Here is a 20,766-nt window from a genome sequence, read left to right as displayed (position 1 = left end):
GAGTTGAGCACATGACAAATTTGCATCACTATCGAGTTGAATTATTTTATACAGTGATAGATATGCAACTTCAAGAACTTAACACTCGTTTCTCTGAGGTTAGAACTGAGCTATTTCTTTAATTTGTATGACATGTTTAGATCAAAGTAATTCATTCTCACTTTTGACAAGCATAAGTTGATCCATTTTTCCTAGTTTTATCCATCAAATTTTTCTACACTTGAGTTGATGGTACTTGAGAACCAGGCTGAGACTTATGTTATTGACATGTGATCTTGTGATGAATTTGCTGAGTTACAAGAAATTGGTGATTTGGCTAAGAATTTAGTTCAATTTAAAAAAGACATTTTGTATTCGTTGGTGTATAAGCTTGTGAAACTTGTATTGGTTTTACCAGCTACAACTACGACTGTTGAAAAAGCTTTTTCTACAATGAATCTTATGAAAAGTCGGTTACGCAACCGAATGGGAGATCAATGGATGAATAATTGCTTGGTCACCTATATTGAGAAAGATGTATTTGATACAATTGACGATGAGATGATTATCCAGCGTTTTCAGAATATGAAAACTCGTCAAGGACAATTGTAGAAAAGTTATTTTATTTTTACAAAAATTATGTTTTTTGAAGATTTTTATTTGTATTTTGTAACTTTTTGTTGAAGCTCATTGTAATGAAAAAAAATATGAATATGATTGATTTTAATTTATTTTTTGTTTATTTTTTGCCCTCATCGAGTGAAATTCCTTGATCCGCCATTGCCATATTCAATATAAGAATAGTAGACGTGGACTTGCAGTTAGCTCACCAAACCATTTTAAAAAGAGTTATTGTCTTTTGATTTAATCTTCATTGCTGATTATATCCAATTTCATCAAGGTCAACCGGATTTCTCTAATTAATGTTTTGTATCAATATACTAGGATCGTGATTCTTTGTTCTTGATCAAGTAACTATGATGTGTTGGTAAACTGATTTTCACAATAAGATATAAAAACTATTATAAGGTTTTTTTTTTTTTTTGTTTTTTTTGAAAAAATAAAGGGTTTTTTTTTTTTTTTAATCAATTTGCAGGCATTTGTTTTCAAAACTTAATTATGTAAGACACAAGCTGACAAGCTCTTAAACTAACAAAAATTAACAAATTCGTATAAAGAATGTTAAATTTAACTTTCAATAAGGCTAATAAAGTAATTCAACAATTCCAAATATTTCCATAAGTATTTATAAAATTGAAATTACTTTTAAATTGTAAAATCATATTTAGCTGAAAAATAATTAAAAAAATAAATTTTTGATATTTTTGGTTTCTCTATTTTTAATTAATTAATTATTTCATTTTTTAATCTTGAAAGTATTTTAAACTTATGAATGATTTTAAAATATTAGAATATGTTTTTTGTTTCCTAATTTTTTAAATATCTAATTTTTATAATTTTAAAAATATTTTAAATTTAAAATAATTGAAAATATTTAAATATATTTGTTGATTTTAAGTTTTTAACAAATTTATCTTTTAAGTTTTAAAATTTTATTTACTTTTTAAGTTTTTAAAATTTTATAATAACTAGTACTTTTGATGTTTTTCCTTTAAATATTTGTTAAGGGGCATTTATGTCTTTTAATCATTTTCTGTTAAATCAAACTGCAACTAATAGTCTTTGACTTTGTCCCTTTTTTGGCGTGTATTAAAACTTGTTTATTTTCCTAATTCTTTTTTGAAAAAAGTGTCCAAAAATTGATGGTCAGTTTGTTTTATTATTTTGGATAGGATTTTGAGAATAATATTAAGTAGTTGAATAGGAGAGTATTATGAGATAAAATTTATAAATTTATAAAAAAAACCTCCTAGGTTTGCTAATTTAATAAGCACCCCAATATATAAAAATATTGTAAAATGACAAAACACTCCTATCACCTGCAGTGCCAGATTCTGACCACCACCATCGAAATCTGGCTAAAAAATTGCGTAACAACACATACCGGTCAGATCTGACGGGTATGGCGTTGATATGGCCTTTTCCGGCCAGATCCACCACGGATCTGGCCAAAAAATGTCAAATCTACAGCCAGATGTGGTCGTTGACGTCGAAAAAGGCCAAAGAAGTCCATCTTTGGCCGTCAACGACGACCAAAGATATGGCGGTCGTTGACCGTCAACGACAGCCATTTCTTTGGCCGTCACTAACGACCAAATCTGACCTTTTTCGGCCAGATCGGTGAATTACTGGCCAGTTTTGTTCATGGTGTAGGCCGTTGTGACAGATTCCGGCTACCACCAATGCTGGTTGTCGGAATCTGGCAAGTATGAGTTGTTGGGGGTGTTTTTGTTAATTTTTAAACTTTTTTCTGGGAGTATTTATGAAATTAATAAACTTAAGAGATCAAAAAGTAATTAAAAAAATATAATAATATTTCTCAAATAATGTGCCAAACAATATTTGGGGAATAGGATTGGGAATATGGATAGAAATAAGGAACGAAACGCACTCGATAAAACCCCGAAATGAGGAGTATCGCAAAAATTGTTAAAAGAAAATTATGGTGCGTCTTTTATAAATCCGTCTTCTGTTTTTCGAAAATATTAAAAATAATAGATAAATGCAAAAATGAAAACGCATTGAACATATTTGACTAAAAATAATATTCTAAAAATGTGAAAATGAAAATGCATCGAGCATGGTTCTTTGAAAATACAAACAAATGAACAAAAAATACAAAATTTATTTCGTACACAACCGATAAAACACATTTCAAATTATCATTTTCTTTTCTTTTAAAATAATTTGTATTAAATATGTCAGGTGTTGATTCTCCTTCCTTTTATATTTTTGTGATAAAATCTTAATTTGAAACTGAATTTTTTGTTTTACAAAAGAGGAGAGAGAAGATAAAGAGAAAAACAAAAAAAAAAAAAAAAATCATATACAAACATTTTTAACACATTTTACAAGGGAAAAGAAAAGGGAGAAATGAATTCATAAATTAACGGTTTCATGATAATAAATAGGTAAAAATGATTAGTATATAGAGCACTTGAGAAGAAGGGCTAAGCAGGAAGCTGACAAAGTGCATGCAACTGAGTTGACACATTGCCTTCCCCTTCGCTAAAACCTGTCTGCTCTAGTTGCATTAATTACGCTTCTTCATTCTATATTTATCACTACTCTCACTTGGTTACTTATACTTCTTGGCTTAATGGCGGCCCTGTTAATTTTATTGTTATTTACCTTTTATGTGGGTTCTTCACGAGGGCAGCTGAAAATCGGTTTTTACTCTGAAACGTGCCCTGAAGCAGAGTCCATCGTGAGTGGAGTTGTACGAGACGCTTTTCTCTTAAACTCAAACATGGCTGCTGTTTTGCTGAGGCTCCACTTCCATGACTGTTTTGTAGAGGTCATCTTTTTTCTCACGAAATCTCTCTCATGATCATTACCGTATATATATTAATATATTGATTTATATATATTTAGGGTTGTGATGGTTCAATTCTGATAGACAACGGTGCAAATGCTGAGAAACATGCATTTGGTCACCAAGGTGTTGGAGGATTTGAAGTCATAGAGAAAGCTAAAGCCCAACTTGAAGATGTATGCCAAGGAGTGGTGTCTTGTGCAGATACTGTGGCCTTGGCCGCTCGAGATGCGATAGCTTTGGTACTATTGCAATTAATTAATTCTACTTAAAACATGCATTTTCTTTTAGTATACAACTAATTGATGATATTTATGATACGTACGTACAGTCGAATGGACCATCTTATCAGGTCCCCACTGGCCGCAGAGATGGTCATGTTTCCAATATTTCGCTGGCGGATGAGATGCCAGACATTAGTGACTCAATTCACCAACTCAAGACTAAGTTTTTGCAGAAGGGACTGTCAGATAAAGACCTTGTGCTTCTTACTGGTATTGTGCCTCTCTCTCTCTTTCATGCATGTATAGTGACTTTATGGTTGGTGAAAACTCAATTGATATGTTTCGTTACAATTGTTTAATTAATTAATTAATTTCAGGAGCTCATACAATTGGCACGACAGCATGTTTCTTCATGACCAAGCGGCTTTACAATTTTTTCCCTGGTGGTGGATCTGATCCAGCAATCAACCCCACCATCGTTCCAGAGCTTAAAGCAACTTGCCCCATAAATGGAGACGTCAATGTAAGATTAGCAATTGACAGAGGCAGCGACAAAATATTTGACAAGCATATTTTGCAAAACATCAAGGATGGATTTGCTGTGCTAGAATCTGATTCCAAGCTTAATGATGACTTTACAACTAAGGCTATAATCGACTCCTACTTAGGCTTTCTCAACCCAATTTTTGGACCTTCCTTTGAGGCCGATTTTGTCCAATCAATCATAAAAATGGGCAACATTGGTGTCAAAATAGGAATGCAAGGTGAGATTAGGCGCCTTTGTGCAGCTTTCAACTAATTTTGTTTGCACCTCATGTGTTCAAATAAAATTTCTATAAAGTTAAGTGCGTTTGAAGTTCATATATGTTTTTATTATTATTATTATTATCTTTTAATTAACTCAAATAAAATGTAATATGGTTATTTAAAGATCAAACAAAATTGTTCCGGATAAAAAAAATTAATGCGTAAGCTAGTGTAAGAAATTAAAATTATTGTTGGGTCTATTTTATATCATATTTATTACTCTTAAATTTATTTGGTTAGTTATTTTATGTTGTTAGTCTAATTTAATTAGAGTTTACTTTTGTTTGGGTGAATAAATATTGAAGCATGGTAAAAACCTAAAATCTAAGTCAATCACATCATAACTAATTTCAACGTAATTTCACAATTGAAGACTCAAGTGAAAAAATTAAAGTCCGAAGGAATCCTAAAGCATAATAGAGAAGAATAAAATAAATGGACCAATGAAATTAGCCTTAAAATTACAAGTGCTACAAGAAAAGAGAAGAGTTTTCTTTTATTATTACTGATATGATCGAGGCCCATTAATTGAGCCATGTTGATGCATGTTTATTAAATTATGATGAACACATGCCATTGTGGTGGCTTTCCACCACATTAACTTAGTTTAGCATTTATTATGCCACACAAGTGGCGTTAGAAAGTTGAAGATGAAATGAATAAGGGACGTGTGCCTCAAGTGATAGTTATCTAAAAGGTTTTGGGGCGGTTATTCATGGCTATATAAAGGGTTTTGTAAGCATAGTTGAAATGTGTTAAATATGTGAGTTTGTAACGAGTCATTCTCATATATTATCAATTAAGTTTAAGCCCCATATATCTGAATTTTGTGACTTTGGTCCTTATCTCTTTACTTTGTTATCTTATCTCTTACCATGAGTTAATTATTATATAACCCATTATTAGCAAGAGAACTCTAAAAGTACTCTAACTTCCTATTTTGGTACTTATGAGTATGTTCTATGGTTACCATAAAATTGGATTTTCCATATCAGACAATATGGTCAAGGGTGGATCCAATCCCTTTGAGGCCAAGCCTACCCTCATATTTAAAAAATAAAATTAAAAAATTGCTTATATAGGCCCACAAAAAAAAAAAATTGCTATTAATATATATATATATCTATCCTCTGATTTTTTTAAAATGAGAATTATTATACTATATCTAGGTCCATAAAAAACTTGCTATTAATATATATATTTCAAGCTCATATCATATTAAAAATTTAAAACCCTCTACAAGGCTCCACCTGTTTTTTATAATTTTATCCCCAAAATTATTTACTCTCCCAATCTATTTTTTCTCTTTCTCTTGCTATTTGCTCTTAAAAAACTTTGAAGACTGAAATTGTTAAAGCTTTTACTATTCAAAGTGTCACAATTACCTTTGTTGTCTATTTTATCAGTTTTAGGTATGTGTATTGCTTATTTTAATTTAGTTTATTTTAGAGTTGAATCATGCTTGTTTTTTAGAGGTTTTTTTATTCTAATTTGATGGAAAAAAAGCATGGATTTTGTGAGTTTGTTTTGTATTTTGTGTTTAAGAATGTTTCTGCTTTCCTAAATTAAACTTTAATTATATTTTATTAGATGTTATTCTTCACCTTTCACCTATCATTTTTCTACATTTCAAACGTCACTGTTTAGCTGTTCAAAATTATTAAAGAAATTTGAGTTGTTATCTATATTTATACCAAAAAAAGTTTTCCTTTTTTCATTAAGTCATATTAAAAGTCAATGCAAAGTTAACCTGATTTAAGTTTTGCTATTTATTTTTATGAATTATATTGTTGTTATATTAGTATCATTTGATACAATAAATATTATTACAAACTAAAGTTTGTCAGATTAAGATGATAAATGGACCTGAAGTTCCATATCATGAAATGAAGTTTAGATTAAATTTTGAAGTTTAATATTTAGTAGAATCTAAAGTTCTAAATGCCCTAAATATCAATCCAACTATGGATTTAGACATGAAGTTCTAAATACGAATAACAAACCTGAAGTTTTGTTAACATGAGTAGTGGATTGATGAACAAGAAAAATATGGTAATGATATCCATATTTGTTGACAAGTAATATTGAGATTACCTCAAGGACATTTTTATTTTTTTCCAGTTTGGACCCATTATATGAAATAATGAAATAATGGGTCATGCATGGAACTGGAAAAAAGAATAATTTTATTTAGTCCTGATATCTCTATACATGTCATTTTCATCCCCCATATCTATACTTTTTTTTTTTTTTTTTAATAAGATATCAGAATTTAAATTTCTAAAATATGGATCTAGAACGAGAAGTTTGTAAATACAAAATGTAAACCTGAAGTTTACAATATAATGAATATTTAAGGGCATGTTTGGCTTATTATTTTTACCCATATTCTCAATCCTATTCTCCAAATAATATTTGACACATTATTCTAGAAATATTACCCTATTTTTTTAATTACTTTTAGACCCCATAAGGTTATTAATTTCATTAAATATCCCTTGAAAAAAAAGTTTAAAAATTAGCAAAAACACCCCTGCGACCCATACTTGCCAAATTCCGGCAACCACCGTCGGTGGTAGCCGGAATCTATACAACAGCCTACCTGCCGACCAGAAATGGCCGTAAGTTCACCGATCTGGCCGAAAAAGGCCAGATCTGGTCGTAACGACGGCCAAAGAAATGGTCGTAACGACGGCCATTTCTTTGGCCGTCATTTTGGCCTTTTCCGGTGGTGGCCAAAATTTGGCACTGCAGGTGGTTGGGGTGTTTTTGTCATTTTATATATTAGGGTGTTTAATTAAATTAGCAAACCTAGGGGCTTTTTCATAAATTTTTAAATTTTACCTCGTAATACTCCCCTATCCAACTACCCAATATTATTCTCAAAATCCTATCCAAACTAATAAACCAAATGCACCCTAAGATGCCAGAATGCATCCTTATATCATGTATTTGGATTCTGGAAGATGCGAATTTTATTTCCATTACTTGAATTAAATTCTGAGAACCGAATTTCTCAGGATATGGGATCTACTGATCTTATAAAAGACTGAAGTGACAATTGAAAGGAGATTTTCTCGTTGAAGATCAAGAAAAGTCAATTATTTGACATTACAAAACAATAACTTAATAAATTATTGATGTCACATGGCAATTGGTATTGTCTGGTTATTTCATTTTTTAATCTTGAAAGTATTTTAAACTTATGAATGATTTTAAAATATTAGAATATGTTTTTTTGTTTCCTATTTTTTTATATCTAATTTTTTTTTAAAAATATTTAATTTAAAATATTGAAAATATTTAAATATATTTGTTGATTTTAAGTTTTTAACAAATTTATCTTTAGTTTTAAAATTTTATTTACTTTTTAAGTTTTTAAAATTTTATAATAACTAGTACTTTTGATGTTTTTCCTTTAAATATTTGTTAAGGGGCATTTATGTCTTTTAATCTTTCTGTTAATCAAACTGCAACTATAGTTCTTTGACTTTCCCTTTTTTGGCGTGTATTAAACTTTTACTTGCCTAATTCTTTTTTTTTTTTGAAAAAAGTGTCCAAAAATTGATGGTCCGTTTGTTTATTATTTTGGATATGATTTTGAGAATAATATTGGTAGTTGAATAGAGAGTATTACGAGGTAAAATTTAAAAATTTATAAAAAAAAAAACCTCCTAGGTTTGCTAATTTAATAAACACCTCAATATATAAAAATATTGTAAAATGATAAAACACCCCTATCACCTGCAGTGCCAGTTCCACCACCACAGCCGAAATTTAGCCGGAAAATTACGTAACACACATACCGGTCAGATCTGGTGGGTATGGCATTGATATAGCCTTTTTCGGCAAACTCCACCATGGATCTGGTGGATCTTGCCGAAAAATGTCAAATCTACAGCCAGATGTGGCCGTTGACGGTCGAAAAAGGCCAAAGAAGCCATCTTTTTCGTTAGCGATGACCATAGATATGGTCGTCGTTTTTGGTCAACGATGGCCAGATTTGGCTGTCGTTGACCGTCAACGACAACCATTTCTTGGCCATCGCTGACGACCAGATCTGGTCCTTTCCAGCCAGATCGGTGAATTACGAGTCAGTTCCAGTCGTGGTGTAGGCCGTTGTGACAGATTCCGGCTACCACCGACGGTGGTTGCCGGAATCTGGCAAGTATAAGTCGCTGGCGGGTGTTTTGTTAATTTTTAAACTTTTTTCTGGAGGTATTTATGAAATTAATAAACTTAAGGGTTCTACAAGTAATTAAAAAAATATAGTAATATTTCTCAAATAATGTGCCAAACAATATTTGGAGAATATGAGGGAATATGGGTAGAAATAGGAAACCAAACCACGCATCGATAAAACCCCGAAATAAGGAGTATCGCAAAAATTGTTAAAAGAAAATTATGGTGCGTCTTTATAAATCCGTCTTCTGTTTTTCGAAAATATTAAAATAATAGATAAATGCAAAAATGAAAACGCATTGAACATATTTGACTAAAATAATATTCTAAAAATGTGAAAATGAAAATGCATCGAGCATGGTTCTTTGAAATACAAACAAAATACAAAAATACAAAATTTATTTCGTACACAACCGATAAAACACATTTCAAATTATCATTTATTTTTCTTTTAAATAATTTGTATTAAATATTCAGGTGTTGATTCTCCTTCCTTTTATTTTTGTGATAAAATCTTAATTTGAAACTGAATTTTTTGTTTTACAAAAGAGGAGAGAGAAGATAAGAGAAAAACCAAAAAAAAAAAAATCATATACAAACATTTTTAACACATTTTACAAGGGAAAAAAAAGGAGAAATGAATTCATAAATTAACGGTTTCATGATAATAAATAGGTAAAAATGATTAGTATATAGAGCACTTGAGAAGAAGGGCTAAGCAGGAAGCTGACAAAGTGCATGCAACTGAGTTGACACTTGCCTTCCCCTTCGCCAAAACCTGTCTGCTCTAGTTGCATTAATTCCGCTTCTTCTTCCATATTTATCACTACTCTCACTTGGTTACTTATACTTTCTGGCTTAATGGCGGCCCTGTTAATTTATTGTTATTTACCTTTTATGTGTTTCTTCACTAGGGCAGCTGAAAATCGGTTTTTACTCTGAAACGTGCCCTGAAGCAGAGTCCGTCGAGTGGAGTTGTACAGACGCTTTTCTCTTAAACTCAAACATGGCTGCTGTTTTGCTGAGGCTCCACTTCCATGACTGTTTTGTAGAGGTCATCTTTTTCTCCACGAAATCTCTCTCATGATCATTACATATATATATTAATATATTGATTATAATATTTAGGGTTGTGATGTTCAATTCTGCTAGACAACGGTGCAAATGCTGAGAACATGCATTTGGTCACCAAGGTGTTGGAGGATTTGAAGTCATAGAGAAAGCTAAAGCCCAACTTGAAGATGTATGCCAAGGGTGGTGTCTTGTGCAGATATTGTGGCCTTGGCCGCTCGAGATGCGATAGCTTGGTACTATTGCAATTAATTATTCTACTTAAAACATGCATTTTCTTTAGTATACACTAATTGATGATATTTATGATACGTACGTACAGTCGAAGGACCATCTTATCAGGTCCCCACTGGCCGCAGAATGGTCATTTTCCAATATTTCGCTGGCGGATGAGATGCCAGACATTAGTGACTCAATTCACCAACTCAAGACTAAGTTTTTGCAGAAGAGGACTGTCATAAAGACCTTGTGCTCTTACTGGTATGGCTGCCTCTCTCTCTCTTCATGCATGTATAGTGACTATATGGTTGGTGAAAACTCAATGATATGTTTCGTTACAATTGTTTAATTAATTAATTAATTTCAGGAGCTCATACAATTGGCACGACAGCATGTTTTCTTCGACAAGCGGCTTTACAATTTTTCCCTGGTGTGGATCTGATCCAGCAATCAACCCCACCATCGTTCCAGACTTAAAGCAACTTGCCCCATAAATGGAGACGTCAATGTAAGATTAGCAATTGACAGAGGCAGCGACAAAATATTTGACAAGCATATTTTGCAAAACACAAGGATGGATTTGCTGTGCTAGAATCTGATTCCAAGCTTAATGATGACTTTACAACTAAGGCTATAATCGACTCCTACTTAGGCTTTCTCAACCCAATTTTGGACCTTCCTTGAGGCCGATTTTGTCCAATCAATCATAAAAATGGGCAACATTGGTGTCAAAATAGGAATGCAAGGTGAGATTAGGCGCCTTTGTGCAGCTTTCAACTAATTTTATTTGCACCTCATGTGTTCAAATAAAATTTCTATAAAGTTAGTACGTTGAAGTTTCATATGTTTTTTATTATATTTTAATTAACTCAAATAAAATGTAATATGGTTATTTAAAGATCAAACAAAATTGTTCCGGAAAAAAAATTAATGCGTAAGCTAGTGTAAGAAATTAAAAATATTGTTGGTCTATTTTATACATATTTATTCTCTTAAATTATTTGGTTAGTTATTTAATGTTGTTAGTCTAATTTAATTAGAGTTTACTTTGTTTGGGTGAATAAATCTGAAGCATGGTAAAACTCTAAGATCTAAGTCAATCACATAAGAACTAATTTCAACCTAATTTCCACAATTGAAGACTCAAGTGAAAAAATAAAGTCCGAAGGAATCCTAAAGCATAATAGAGAAAAATAAAATAAATGGCCAATGAAATTAGCCTTAAAATTACAAGTGCTACAAGAAAGAGAAGAGTTTTCTTTTATTATTACTGATATGATCGAGGCCCATTATTGAGCCATGTTGACATGTTTATTAAATTATGATGAACACATGCCATTGTGGTGCTTTCCACCACATTAACTTAGTTTAGCATTTATTATGCCGCACAAATGGCGTTAGAAAATTGAAGATGAAATGAATAAGGGACGGTGGGAGAAAATTAAAAGAGAGTTGCTGCTCCTTTAGCCCTAGCCGCCCTCCCCCTTTTGTGAGAGATTGTTTTTCAATTCTTTAACAAAATCTGGATATCATATGTGCTGTCCTTTTCTTGGATTGACTAGAGAAGAGATCAAAGACATTGAAGGAGCCTCCATCTCCGTATAATCTATAATCCTTGTATGGATTATTTATTTTGTGTGTGTGTGTATATATATATAATATGACCCTTATCATGGGATTTGAGTGATCAATGAACCAAAATTTTGTTTTATTCCACTGCCAAGGTTCATTGGTTAATTACATAAGCCACAATCCTTAAGATCACTTCACTTACCATTACCAATTTTAGTGTATAAATAACCATAAAAAACTCATATTCTTGTAATCCCTCATATTCAGGGGCGGATTTAATGAATGACGAGTGGGGACCACGACCCCCACTCAATTTTTAAAAAATTTCAGATTTTATATTTTTATTTATATTTATTTAAAATTTTCCCATATAAAACTTTGAAATTTTGAGAACAGAACAGTCTGACCCCTATGGTAAGTTTGGATTTTGTTTTTGTAAAACCTTGTTTTTAATCCTAATATATTTATTACATATTCGTTGTGGTTTTTATTTTTATGCAAGGACATCTGTGAGTTTTTAAAAGTTTTATTGGGATTGAAAATGAAAGGAATAAGAGCTGTTGGGTTTGCATGTAACTGAGGGGAGAAATTTGGGCATTTTTACAATAGAAAGTTGATCAACTTAGTCCTTTTGTTCTCCTCTGTGTGTGATATGCTTGAGGTTATTGAAGAAGACGGTTTAAATCTTGAACAAAAGGGTGAAATATGTAATCTATTAGATTTAATCTATTCATTTGATTTTGCATTTAGCTTGCATATGATGAAAAGTATATTGGCAATAACTAATGAGTTGTCACAAGCATTGCAGAGAAAAGATCAAGACATTGTAAATGCTATAGCCTTAGTCAAAGTTTCTAAACAATGGTTACGATTGCTGAGAGACGAAGAATGGGAATCTTTGTTGAGTAAAGTTTCTCCATTTTGCCAAAAACATGATATTGCCATTTTGAATATGGATGATATGTTTGCAATTCGAAGGTAACCATGATGGAGAGTTGAGCACATGACAAATTTGCATCACTATCGAGTTGAATTGTTTTATACAGTGATAGATATGCAACTTCAAGAACTTAACACTCGTTTCTCTGAGGTTAGTACTGAGCTACTTCTTTAATTTGTATGACATGTTTAGATCAAAGTAATTCATTCTCACTTTTGACAAGCATAAGTTGATCCATTTTGCCCAGTTTTATCCATCTGATTTTTACTACACTTGAGTTGATGGTACTTGAGAACCAGGCTGAGACTTATGTTATTGACATGTGTTCTTGTGATGAATTTGCTGAGTTACAAGGAATTGGTGATTTGGCTAAGAATTTAGTTCAATTTAAAAAAGACATTTTGTATCTGTTGGTGTATAAGCTTGTGAAACTTGTATTGGTTTTACCAGCTACAACTGCGACTGTTGAAAAAGCTTTTTCTACAATGAATCTTGTGAAAAGTCAGTTACGCAACCGAATGAGAGATCAATGGATGAACAATTGTTTGGTCACCCATATTGAAAAAGATGTATTTGATACAATTGACGATGAGATGATTATCCAACGTTTTCAGAATATGAAAACTCGTCAAAAACAATTGTAGAAAAATTATTTTATTTTTACAAAAATTGTTTTATTTTTACAAAAATTGTGTTTTTTTAAGATATTTATTTGTATTTTGTAACTTTTTGTTGAAACTCATTGTAATGAAAAAAAAATATGAATATGATTGATTTTAATTTATTTTTTGTTTATTTTTTGCCCCCATCGAGTGAAATTCTTGGATCCGCCACTGCCATATTCAATATAAGAACAGTAGACGTAGACTTGCAGTTAGCTCACCAAACCATTTTAAAAAGAGTTATTGTCTTTTGATTTAATCTTCATTGCTGATTATTTGTAATCACGCAATCCGATCCAATTCCATCAAGATCAATCAGATTTCTCTAATTAATGTTTTTGTATCAATATACTAGGATCGTGATTCTTTGTTCTTGATCAGGTAACTATGATGTGTTGGTAAACTGATTTTCACAATAAGATATAAAAACCATTAAAAGGGTTTTTTTATTTTTTTTGAAAAAATAAAGGGTTTTTTTTTTAATCAATTTGCAGGCATTTGTTTTCAAAACTTAATTATGTAAGACACAAGCTGACAAGCTCTTAAACTAACAAAAATTAACAAATTCGTATAAAGAATGTTAAATTTAACTTTCAATAAGGCTAAGAAAGTAATTCAACAATTCCAAATATTTCCATAAGTATTTATAAAATTGAAATTACTTTTAAATTGTAAAATCATATTTAGCTGACAAATAATTAAAAAAATAAAATTTTTGATATTTTTGGTTTCTCTGTTTTTAATTAATTAATTATTTTATTTTTTTAATCTTGAAAGTATTTTAAACTTATGAATGATTTTAAAATATTAGAATATATTTTTTGTTTCCTAATTTTTTAAATATCTAATTTTTATAATTTTAAATTTAAAATAATTGAAAATATTTAAATATATTTGTTGATTTTAAGTTTTTAACAAATTTATCTTTTAAGTTTTAAAATTTTATTTACTTTTTAAGTTTTTAAAATTTTATAATAACTAGTACTTTTGATGTTTTTCCTTTAAATATTTGTTAAGGGGCATTTATGTCTTTTAATCATTTTCTGTTAAATCAAACTGCAACTAATAGTCTTTGACTTTGTCCCTTTTTTGGCGTGTATTAAAACTTTTTACTTGCCTAATTCTTTTTTTTTTTTGAAAAAAGTGTCCAAAAATTGATGGTCCGTTTGTTTTATTATTTTGGATATGATTTTGAGAATAATATTTGGTAGTTGAATAGTAGAGTATTACGAGGTAAAATTTAAAAATTTATAAAAAAAAAAACCTCCTAGGTTTGCTAATTTAATAAACACCTCAATATATAAAAATATTGTAAAATGATAAAAACACCCCTATCACCTGCAGTGCCAGATTCCGACCACCACAGCCGAAATTTAGCCGGAAAATTACGTAACAACACATACCGGTCAGATCTGGTGGGTATGGCATTGATATAGCCTTTTTCGGCCAAATCCACCATGGATCTGGTGGATCTTGCCGAAAAATGTCAAATCTACAGCCAGATGTGGCCGTTGACGGTCGAAAAAGGCCAAAGAAGTCCATCTTTAGTCGTTAGCGATGACCATAGATATGGTCGTCGTTTTTGGTCAACGATGGCCAAGATTTGGCTGTCGTTGACCGTCAACGACAACCATTTCTTTGGCCATCGCTGACGACCAGATCTGGTCCTTTCCAGCCAGATCGGTGAATTACGAGTCAGTTCCAGTCGTGGTGTAGGCCGTTGTGACAGATTCCGGCTACCACCGACGGTGGTTGCCGGAATCTGGCAAGTATAAGTCGCTGCGGGTGTTTTTGTTAATTTTTAAACTTTTTTCTGGAGGTATTTATGAAATTAATAAACTTAAGGGGTCTACAAGTAATTAAAAAAATATAGTAATATTTCTCAAATAATGTGCCAAACAATATTTGGAGAATATGATTGGGAATATGGGTAGAAATAGGAAACCAAACGCACTCGATAAAACCCCGAAATAAGGAGTATCGCAAAAATTGTTAAAAGAAAATTATGGTGCGTCTTTTATAAATCCGTCTTCTGTTTTTCGAAAATATTAAAAATAATAGATAAATGCAAAAATGAAAACGCATTGAACATATTTGACTAAAAATAATATTCTAAAAATGTGAAAATGAAAATGCATCGAGCATGGTTCTTTGAAAATACAAACAAATGAACAAAAAATACAAAATTTATTTCGTACACAACCGATAAAACACATTTCAAATTATCATTTTCTTTTCTTTTAAAATAATTTGTATTAAATATGTCAGGTGTTGATTCTCCTTCCTTTTATATTTTTGTGATAAAATCTTAATTTGAAACTGAATTTTTTGTTTTACAAAAGAGGAGAGAGAAGATAAAGAGAAAAACAAAAAAAAAAAAAATCATATACAAACATTTTTAACACATTTTACAAGGGAAAAGAAAAGGGAGAAATGAATTCATAAATTAACGGTTTCATGATAATAAATAGGTAAAAATGATTAGTATATAGAGCACTTGAGAAGAAGGGCTAAGCAGGAAGCTGACAAAGTGCATGCAACTGAGTTGACACATTGCCTTCCCCTTCGCTAAAACCTGTCTGCTCTAGTTGCATTAATTACGCTTCTTCATTCTATATTTATCACTACTCTCACTTGGTTACTTATACTTCTTGGCTTAATGGCGGCCCTGTTAATTTTATTGTTATTTACCTTTTATGTGGGTTCTTCACGAGGGCAGCTGAAAATCGGTTTTTACTCTGAAACGTGCCCTGAAGCAGAGTCCATCGTGAGTGGAGTTGTACGAGACGCTTTTCTCTTAAACTCAAACATGGCTGCTGTTTTGCTGAGGCTCCACTTCCATGACTGTTTTGTAGAGGTCATCTTTTTTCTCACGAAATCTCTCTCATGATCATTACCGTATATATATTAATATATTGATTTATATATATTTAGGGTTGTGATGGTTCAATTCTGATAGACAACGGTGCAAATGCTGAGAAACATGCATTTGGTCACCAAGGTGTTGGAGGATTTGAAGTCATAGAGAAAGCTAAAGCCCAACTTGAAGATGTATGCCAAGGAGTGGTGTCTTGTGCAGATACTGTGGCCTTGGCCGCTCGAGATGCGATAGCTTTGGTACTATTGCAATTAATTAATTCTACTTAAAACATGCATTTTCTTTTAGTATACAACTAATTGATGATATTTATGATACGTACGTACAGTCGAATGGACCATCTTATCAGGTCCCCACTGGCCGCAGAGATGGTCATGTTTCCAATATTTCGCTGGCGGATGAGATGCCAGACATTAGTGACTCAATTCACCAACTCAAGACTAAGTTTTTGCAGAAGGGACTGTCAGATAAAGACCTTGTGCTTCTTACTGGTATTGTGCCTCTCTCTCTCTTTCATGCATGTATAGTGACTTTATGGTTGGTGAAAACTCAATTGATATGTTTCGTTACAATTGTTTAATTAATTAATTAATTTCAGGAGCTCATACAATTGGCACGACAGCATGTTTCTTCATGACCAAGCGGCTTTACAATTTTTTCCCTGGTGGTGGATCTGATCCAGCAATCAACCCCACCATCGTTCCAGAGCTTAAAGCAACTTGCCCCATAAATGGAGACGTCAATGTAAGATTAGCAATTGACAGAGGCAGCGACAAAATATTTGACAAGCATATTTTGCAAAACATCAAGGATGGATTTGCTGTGCTAGAATCTGATTCCAAGCTTAATGATGACTTTACAACTAAGGCTATAATCGACTCCTACTTAGGCTTTCTCAACCCAATTTTTGGACCTTCCTTTGAGGCCGATTTTGTCCAATCAATCATAAAAATGGGCAACATTGGTGTCAAAATAGGAATGCAAGGTGAGATTAGGCGCCTTTGTGCAGCTTTCAACTAATTTTGTTTGCACCTCATGTGTTCAAATAAAATTTCTATAAAGTTAAGTGCGTTTGAAGTTCATATATGTTTTTATTATTATTATTATTATCTTTTAATTAACTCAAATAAAATGTAATATGGTTATTTAAAGATCAAACAAAATTGTTCCGGATAAAAAAAATTAATGCGTAAGCTAGTGTAAGAAATTAAAATTATTGTTGGGTCTATTTTATATCATATTTATTACTCTTAAATTTATTTGGTTAGTTATTTTATGTTGTTAGTCTAATTTAATTAGAGTTTACTTTTGTTTGGGTGAATAAATATTGAAGCATGGTAAAAACCTAAAATCTAAGTCAATCACATCATAACTAATTTCAACGTAATTTCACAATTGAAGACTCAAGTGAAAAAATTAAAGTCCGAAGGAATCCTAAAGCATAATAGAGAAGAATAAAATAAATGGACCAATGAAATTAGCCTTAAAATTACAAGTGCTACAAGAAAAGAGAAGAGTTTTCTTTTATTATTACTGATATGATCGAGGCCCATTAATTGAGCCATGTTGATGCATGTTTATTAAATTATGATGAACACATGCCATTGTGGTGGCTTTCCACCACATTAACTTAGTTTAGTATTTATTATGCCACACAAGTGGCGTTAGAAAGTTGAAGATGAAATGAATAAGGGACGTGTGCCTCAAGTGATAGTTATCTAAAAGGTTTTGGGGCGGTTATTCATGGCTATATAAAGGGTTTTGTAAGCATAGTTGAAATGTGTTAAATATGTGAGTTTGTAACGAGTCATTCTCATATATTATCAATTAAGTTTAAGCCCCATATATCTGAATTTTGTGACTTTGGTCCTTATCTCTTTACTTTGTTATCTTATCTCTTACCATGAGTTAATTATTATATAACCCATTATTAGCAAGAGAACTCTAAAAGTACTCTAACTTCCTATTTTGGTACTTATGAGTATGTTCTATGGTTACCATAAAATTGGATTTTCCATATCAGACAATATGGTCAAGGGTGGATCCAATCCCTTTGAGGCCAAGCCTACCCTCATATTTAAAAAATAAAATTAAAAAATTGCTTATATAGGCCCACAAAAAAAAAAAATTGCTATTAATATATATATATATCTATCCTCTGATTTTTTTAAAATGAGAATTATTATACTATATCTAGGTCCATAAAAAACTTGCTATTAATATATATATTTCAAGCTCATATCATATTAAAAATTTAAAACCCTCTACAAGGCTCCACCTGTTTTTTATAATTTTATCCCCAAAATTATTTACTCTCCCAATCTATTTTTTCTCTTTCTCTTGCTATTTGCTCTTAAAAAACTTTGAAGACTGAAATTGTTAAAGCTTTTACTATTCAAAGTGTCACAATTACCTTTGTTGTCTATTTTATCAGTTTTAGGTATGTGTATTGCTTATTTTAATTTAGTTTATTTTAGAGTTGAATCATGCTTGTTTTTTAGAGGTTTTTTTATTCTAATTTGATGGAAAAAAAGCATGGATTTTGTGAGTTTGTTTTGTATTTTGTGTTTAAGAATGTTTCTGCTTTCCTAAATTAAACTTTAATTATATTTTATTAGATGTTATTCTTCACCTTTCACCTATCATTTTTCTACATTTCAAACGTCACTGTTTAGCTGTTCAAAATTATTAAAGAAATTTGAGTTGTTATCTATATTTATACCAAAAAAAGTTTTCCTTTTTTCATTAAGTCATATTAAAAGTCAATGCAAAGTTAACCTGATTTAAGTTTTGCTATTTATTTTTATGAATTATATTGTTGTTATATTAGTATCATTTGATACAATAAATATTATTACAAACTAAAGTTTGTCAGATTAAGATGATAAATGGACCTGAAGTTCCATATCATGAAATGAAGTTTAGATTAAATTTTGAAGTTTAATATTTAGTAGAATCTAAAGTTCTAAATGCCCTAAATATCAATCCAACTATGGATTTAGACATGAAGTTCTAAATACGAATAACAAACCTGAAGTTTTGTTAACATGAGTAGTGGATTGATGAACAAGAAAAATATGGTAATGATATCCATATTTGTTGACAAGTAATATTGAGATTACCTCAAGGACATTTTTATTTTTTTCCAGTTTGGACCCATTATATGAAATAATGAAATAATGGGTCATGCATGGAACTGGAAAAAAGAATAATTTTATTTAGTCCTGATATCTCTATACATGTCATTTTCATCCCCCATATCTATACTTTTTTTTTTTTTTTTTAATAAGATATCAGAATTTAAATTTCTAAAATATGGATCTAGAACGAGAAGTTTGTAAATACAAAATGTAAACCTGAAGTTTACAATATAATGAATATTTAAGGGCATGTTTGGCTTATTATTTTTACCCATATTCTCAATCCTATTCTCCAAATAATATTTGACACATTATTCTAGAAATATTACCCTATTTTTTTAATTACTTTTAGACCCCATAAGGTTATTAATTTCATTAAATATCCCTTGAAAAAAAAGTTTAAAAATTAGCAAAAACACCCCTGCGACCCATACTTGCCAAATTCCGGCAACCACCGTCGGTGGTAGCCGGAATCTATACAACAGCCTACCTGCCGACCAGAAATGGCCGTAAGTTCACCGATCTGGCCGAAAAAGGCCAGATCTGGTCGTAACGACGGCCAAAGAAATGGTCGTAACGACGGCCATTTCTTTGGCCGTCATTTTGGCCTTTTCCGGTGGTGGCCAAAATTTGGCACTGCAGGTGGTTGGGGTGTTTTTGTCATTTTATATATTAGGGTGTTTAATTAAATTAGCAAACCTAGGGGCTTTTTCATAAATTTTTAAATTTTACCTCGTAATACTCCCCTATCCAACTACCCAATATTATTCTCAAAATCCTATCCAAACTAATAAACCAAATGCACCCTAAGATGCCAGAATGCATCCTTATATCATGTATTTGGATTCTGGAAGATGCGAATTTTATTTCCATTACTTGAATTAAATTCTGAGAACCGAATTTCTCAGGATATGGTATCTATTGATCTTATAAAAGACTGAAGTGACAATTGAAAGGAGATTTTCTCGTTGAAGATCAAGAAAAGTCAATTATTTGACATTACAAAACAATAACTTAATAAATTATTGATGTCACATCGCAATTGGTATTGTCTGGTTTATAACAACAAATAAAAATATATGTTTAATATCTACTCCTGAGGAAGTAGAATGGGTATCAAATTGGCTCCTGAAGTAGCAGTATGGATACCATGATATACATATATTTAGAACTTGTTATGCCTAGAAAAGTAGGGCTGACGCAAAGCCCTGTCAACATAAGTGGTCAGAGCTTAGGTAAGTCCAGATACCGTTCAGGTGCAGTCACATCGCGTGCTGACGCAAGAGGGGTGTTCCTGCTAGTGCAGTAGGTGCACGTCAGGCTGGTGAAAGGTTGGAGGTGATCCACGTGTCCAATCCCTGCGAGAATCGAGTAAATCACTCAGGTAGGTGAATAACGGGGTGCAAGGAAGGATTTGGACGGAAATCTGACCCACTTCCTAATTTAGTAATCATTACCTCAATCCATTCAACTATAAATAGAGGACCCCTCTCTCGTTTGTGAGATTGGCTTATTTCTCTCTGTAATAGCATACTTATTTTCTCTTTGTAATCACTTGTAAGTCAGCTCGTTGAACGCGACCTGACTTCAGCATATTAATACAATATCAGTAGATGTAAAAGTCGCTTGTTTAAGCATTCGAACCACTTTAAGTAT

The 20,766-nt window shown here is 31.6% G+C and overlaps 2 protein-coding genes and 1 pseudogene across 2 annotated transcripts; all 3 read left to right on the top strand.

Annotated features, from left to right (window-relative positions):
* Positions 1-3,199: 3,199 nt before the first annotated feature.
* LOC116106492 (peroxidase 43-like) lies at positions 3,200-4,438 on the top strand. Its single transcript, XM_031392854.1, has 4 exons — positions 3,200-3,397; positions 3,475-3,657; positions 3,747-3,909; positions 4,017-4,438. The coding sequence occupies exons 1-4, from the start codon at positions 3,200-3,202 to the stop codon at positions 4,436-4,438; spliced, it is 966 nt and encodes a 321-aa protein (XP_031248714.1).
* Positions 4,439-8,332: 3,894 nt separating this feature from the next.
* Positions 8,333-10,699, top strand: LOC116106491 (annotated as a pseudogene).
* Positions 10,700-15,751: 5,052 nt separating this feature from the next.
* LOC116106490 (peroxidase 43-like) lies at positions 15,752-16,990 on the top strand. Its single transcript, XM_031392853.1, has 4 exons — positions 15,752-15,949; positions 16,027-16,209; positions 16,299-16,461; positions 16,569-16,990. Exons 1-4 carry the CDS (start codon positions 15,752-15,754, stop codon positions 16,988-16,990), a joined length of 966 nt encoding a protein of 321 aa, XP_031248713.1.
* The last annotated feature ends 3,776 nt before the right edge of the window (positions 16,991-20,766 follow it).

The sequence above is a fragment of the Pistacia vera genome, unplaced genomic scaffold (genome assembly GCF_008641045.1).
Source record: "Pistacia vera cultivar Batoury unplaced genomic scaffold, PisVer_v2 Contig518, whole genome shotgun sequence".
In the NCBI taxonomy this organism is placed as follows: Eukaryota; Viridiplantae; Streptophyta; class Magnoliopsida; order Sapindales; family Anacardiaceae; genus Pistacia; species Pistacia vera.
This window is presented reverse-complemented; position numbering and strand designations above follow the sequence as displayed.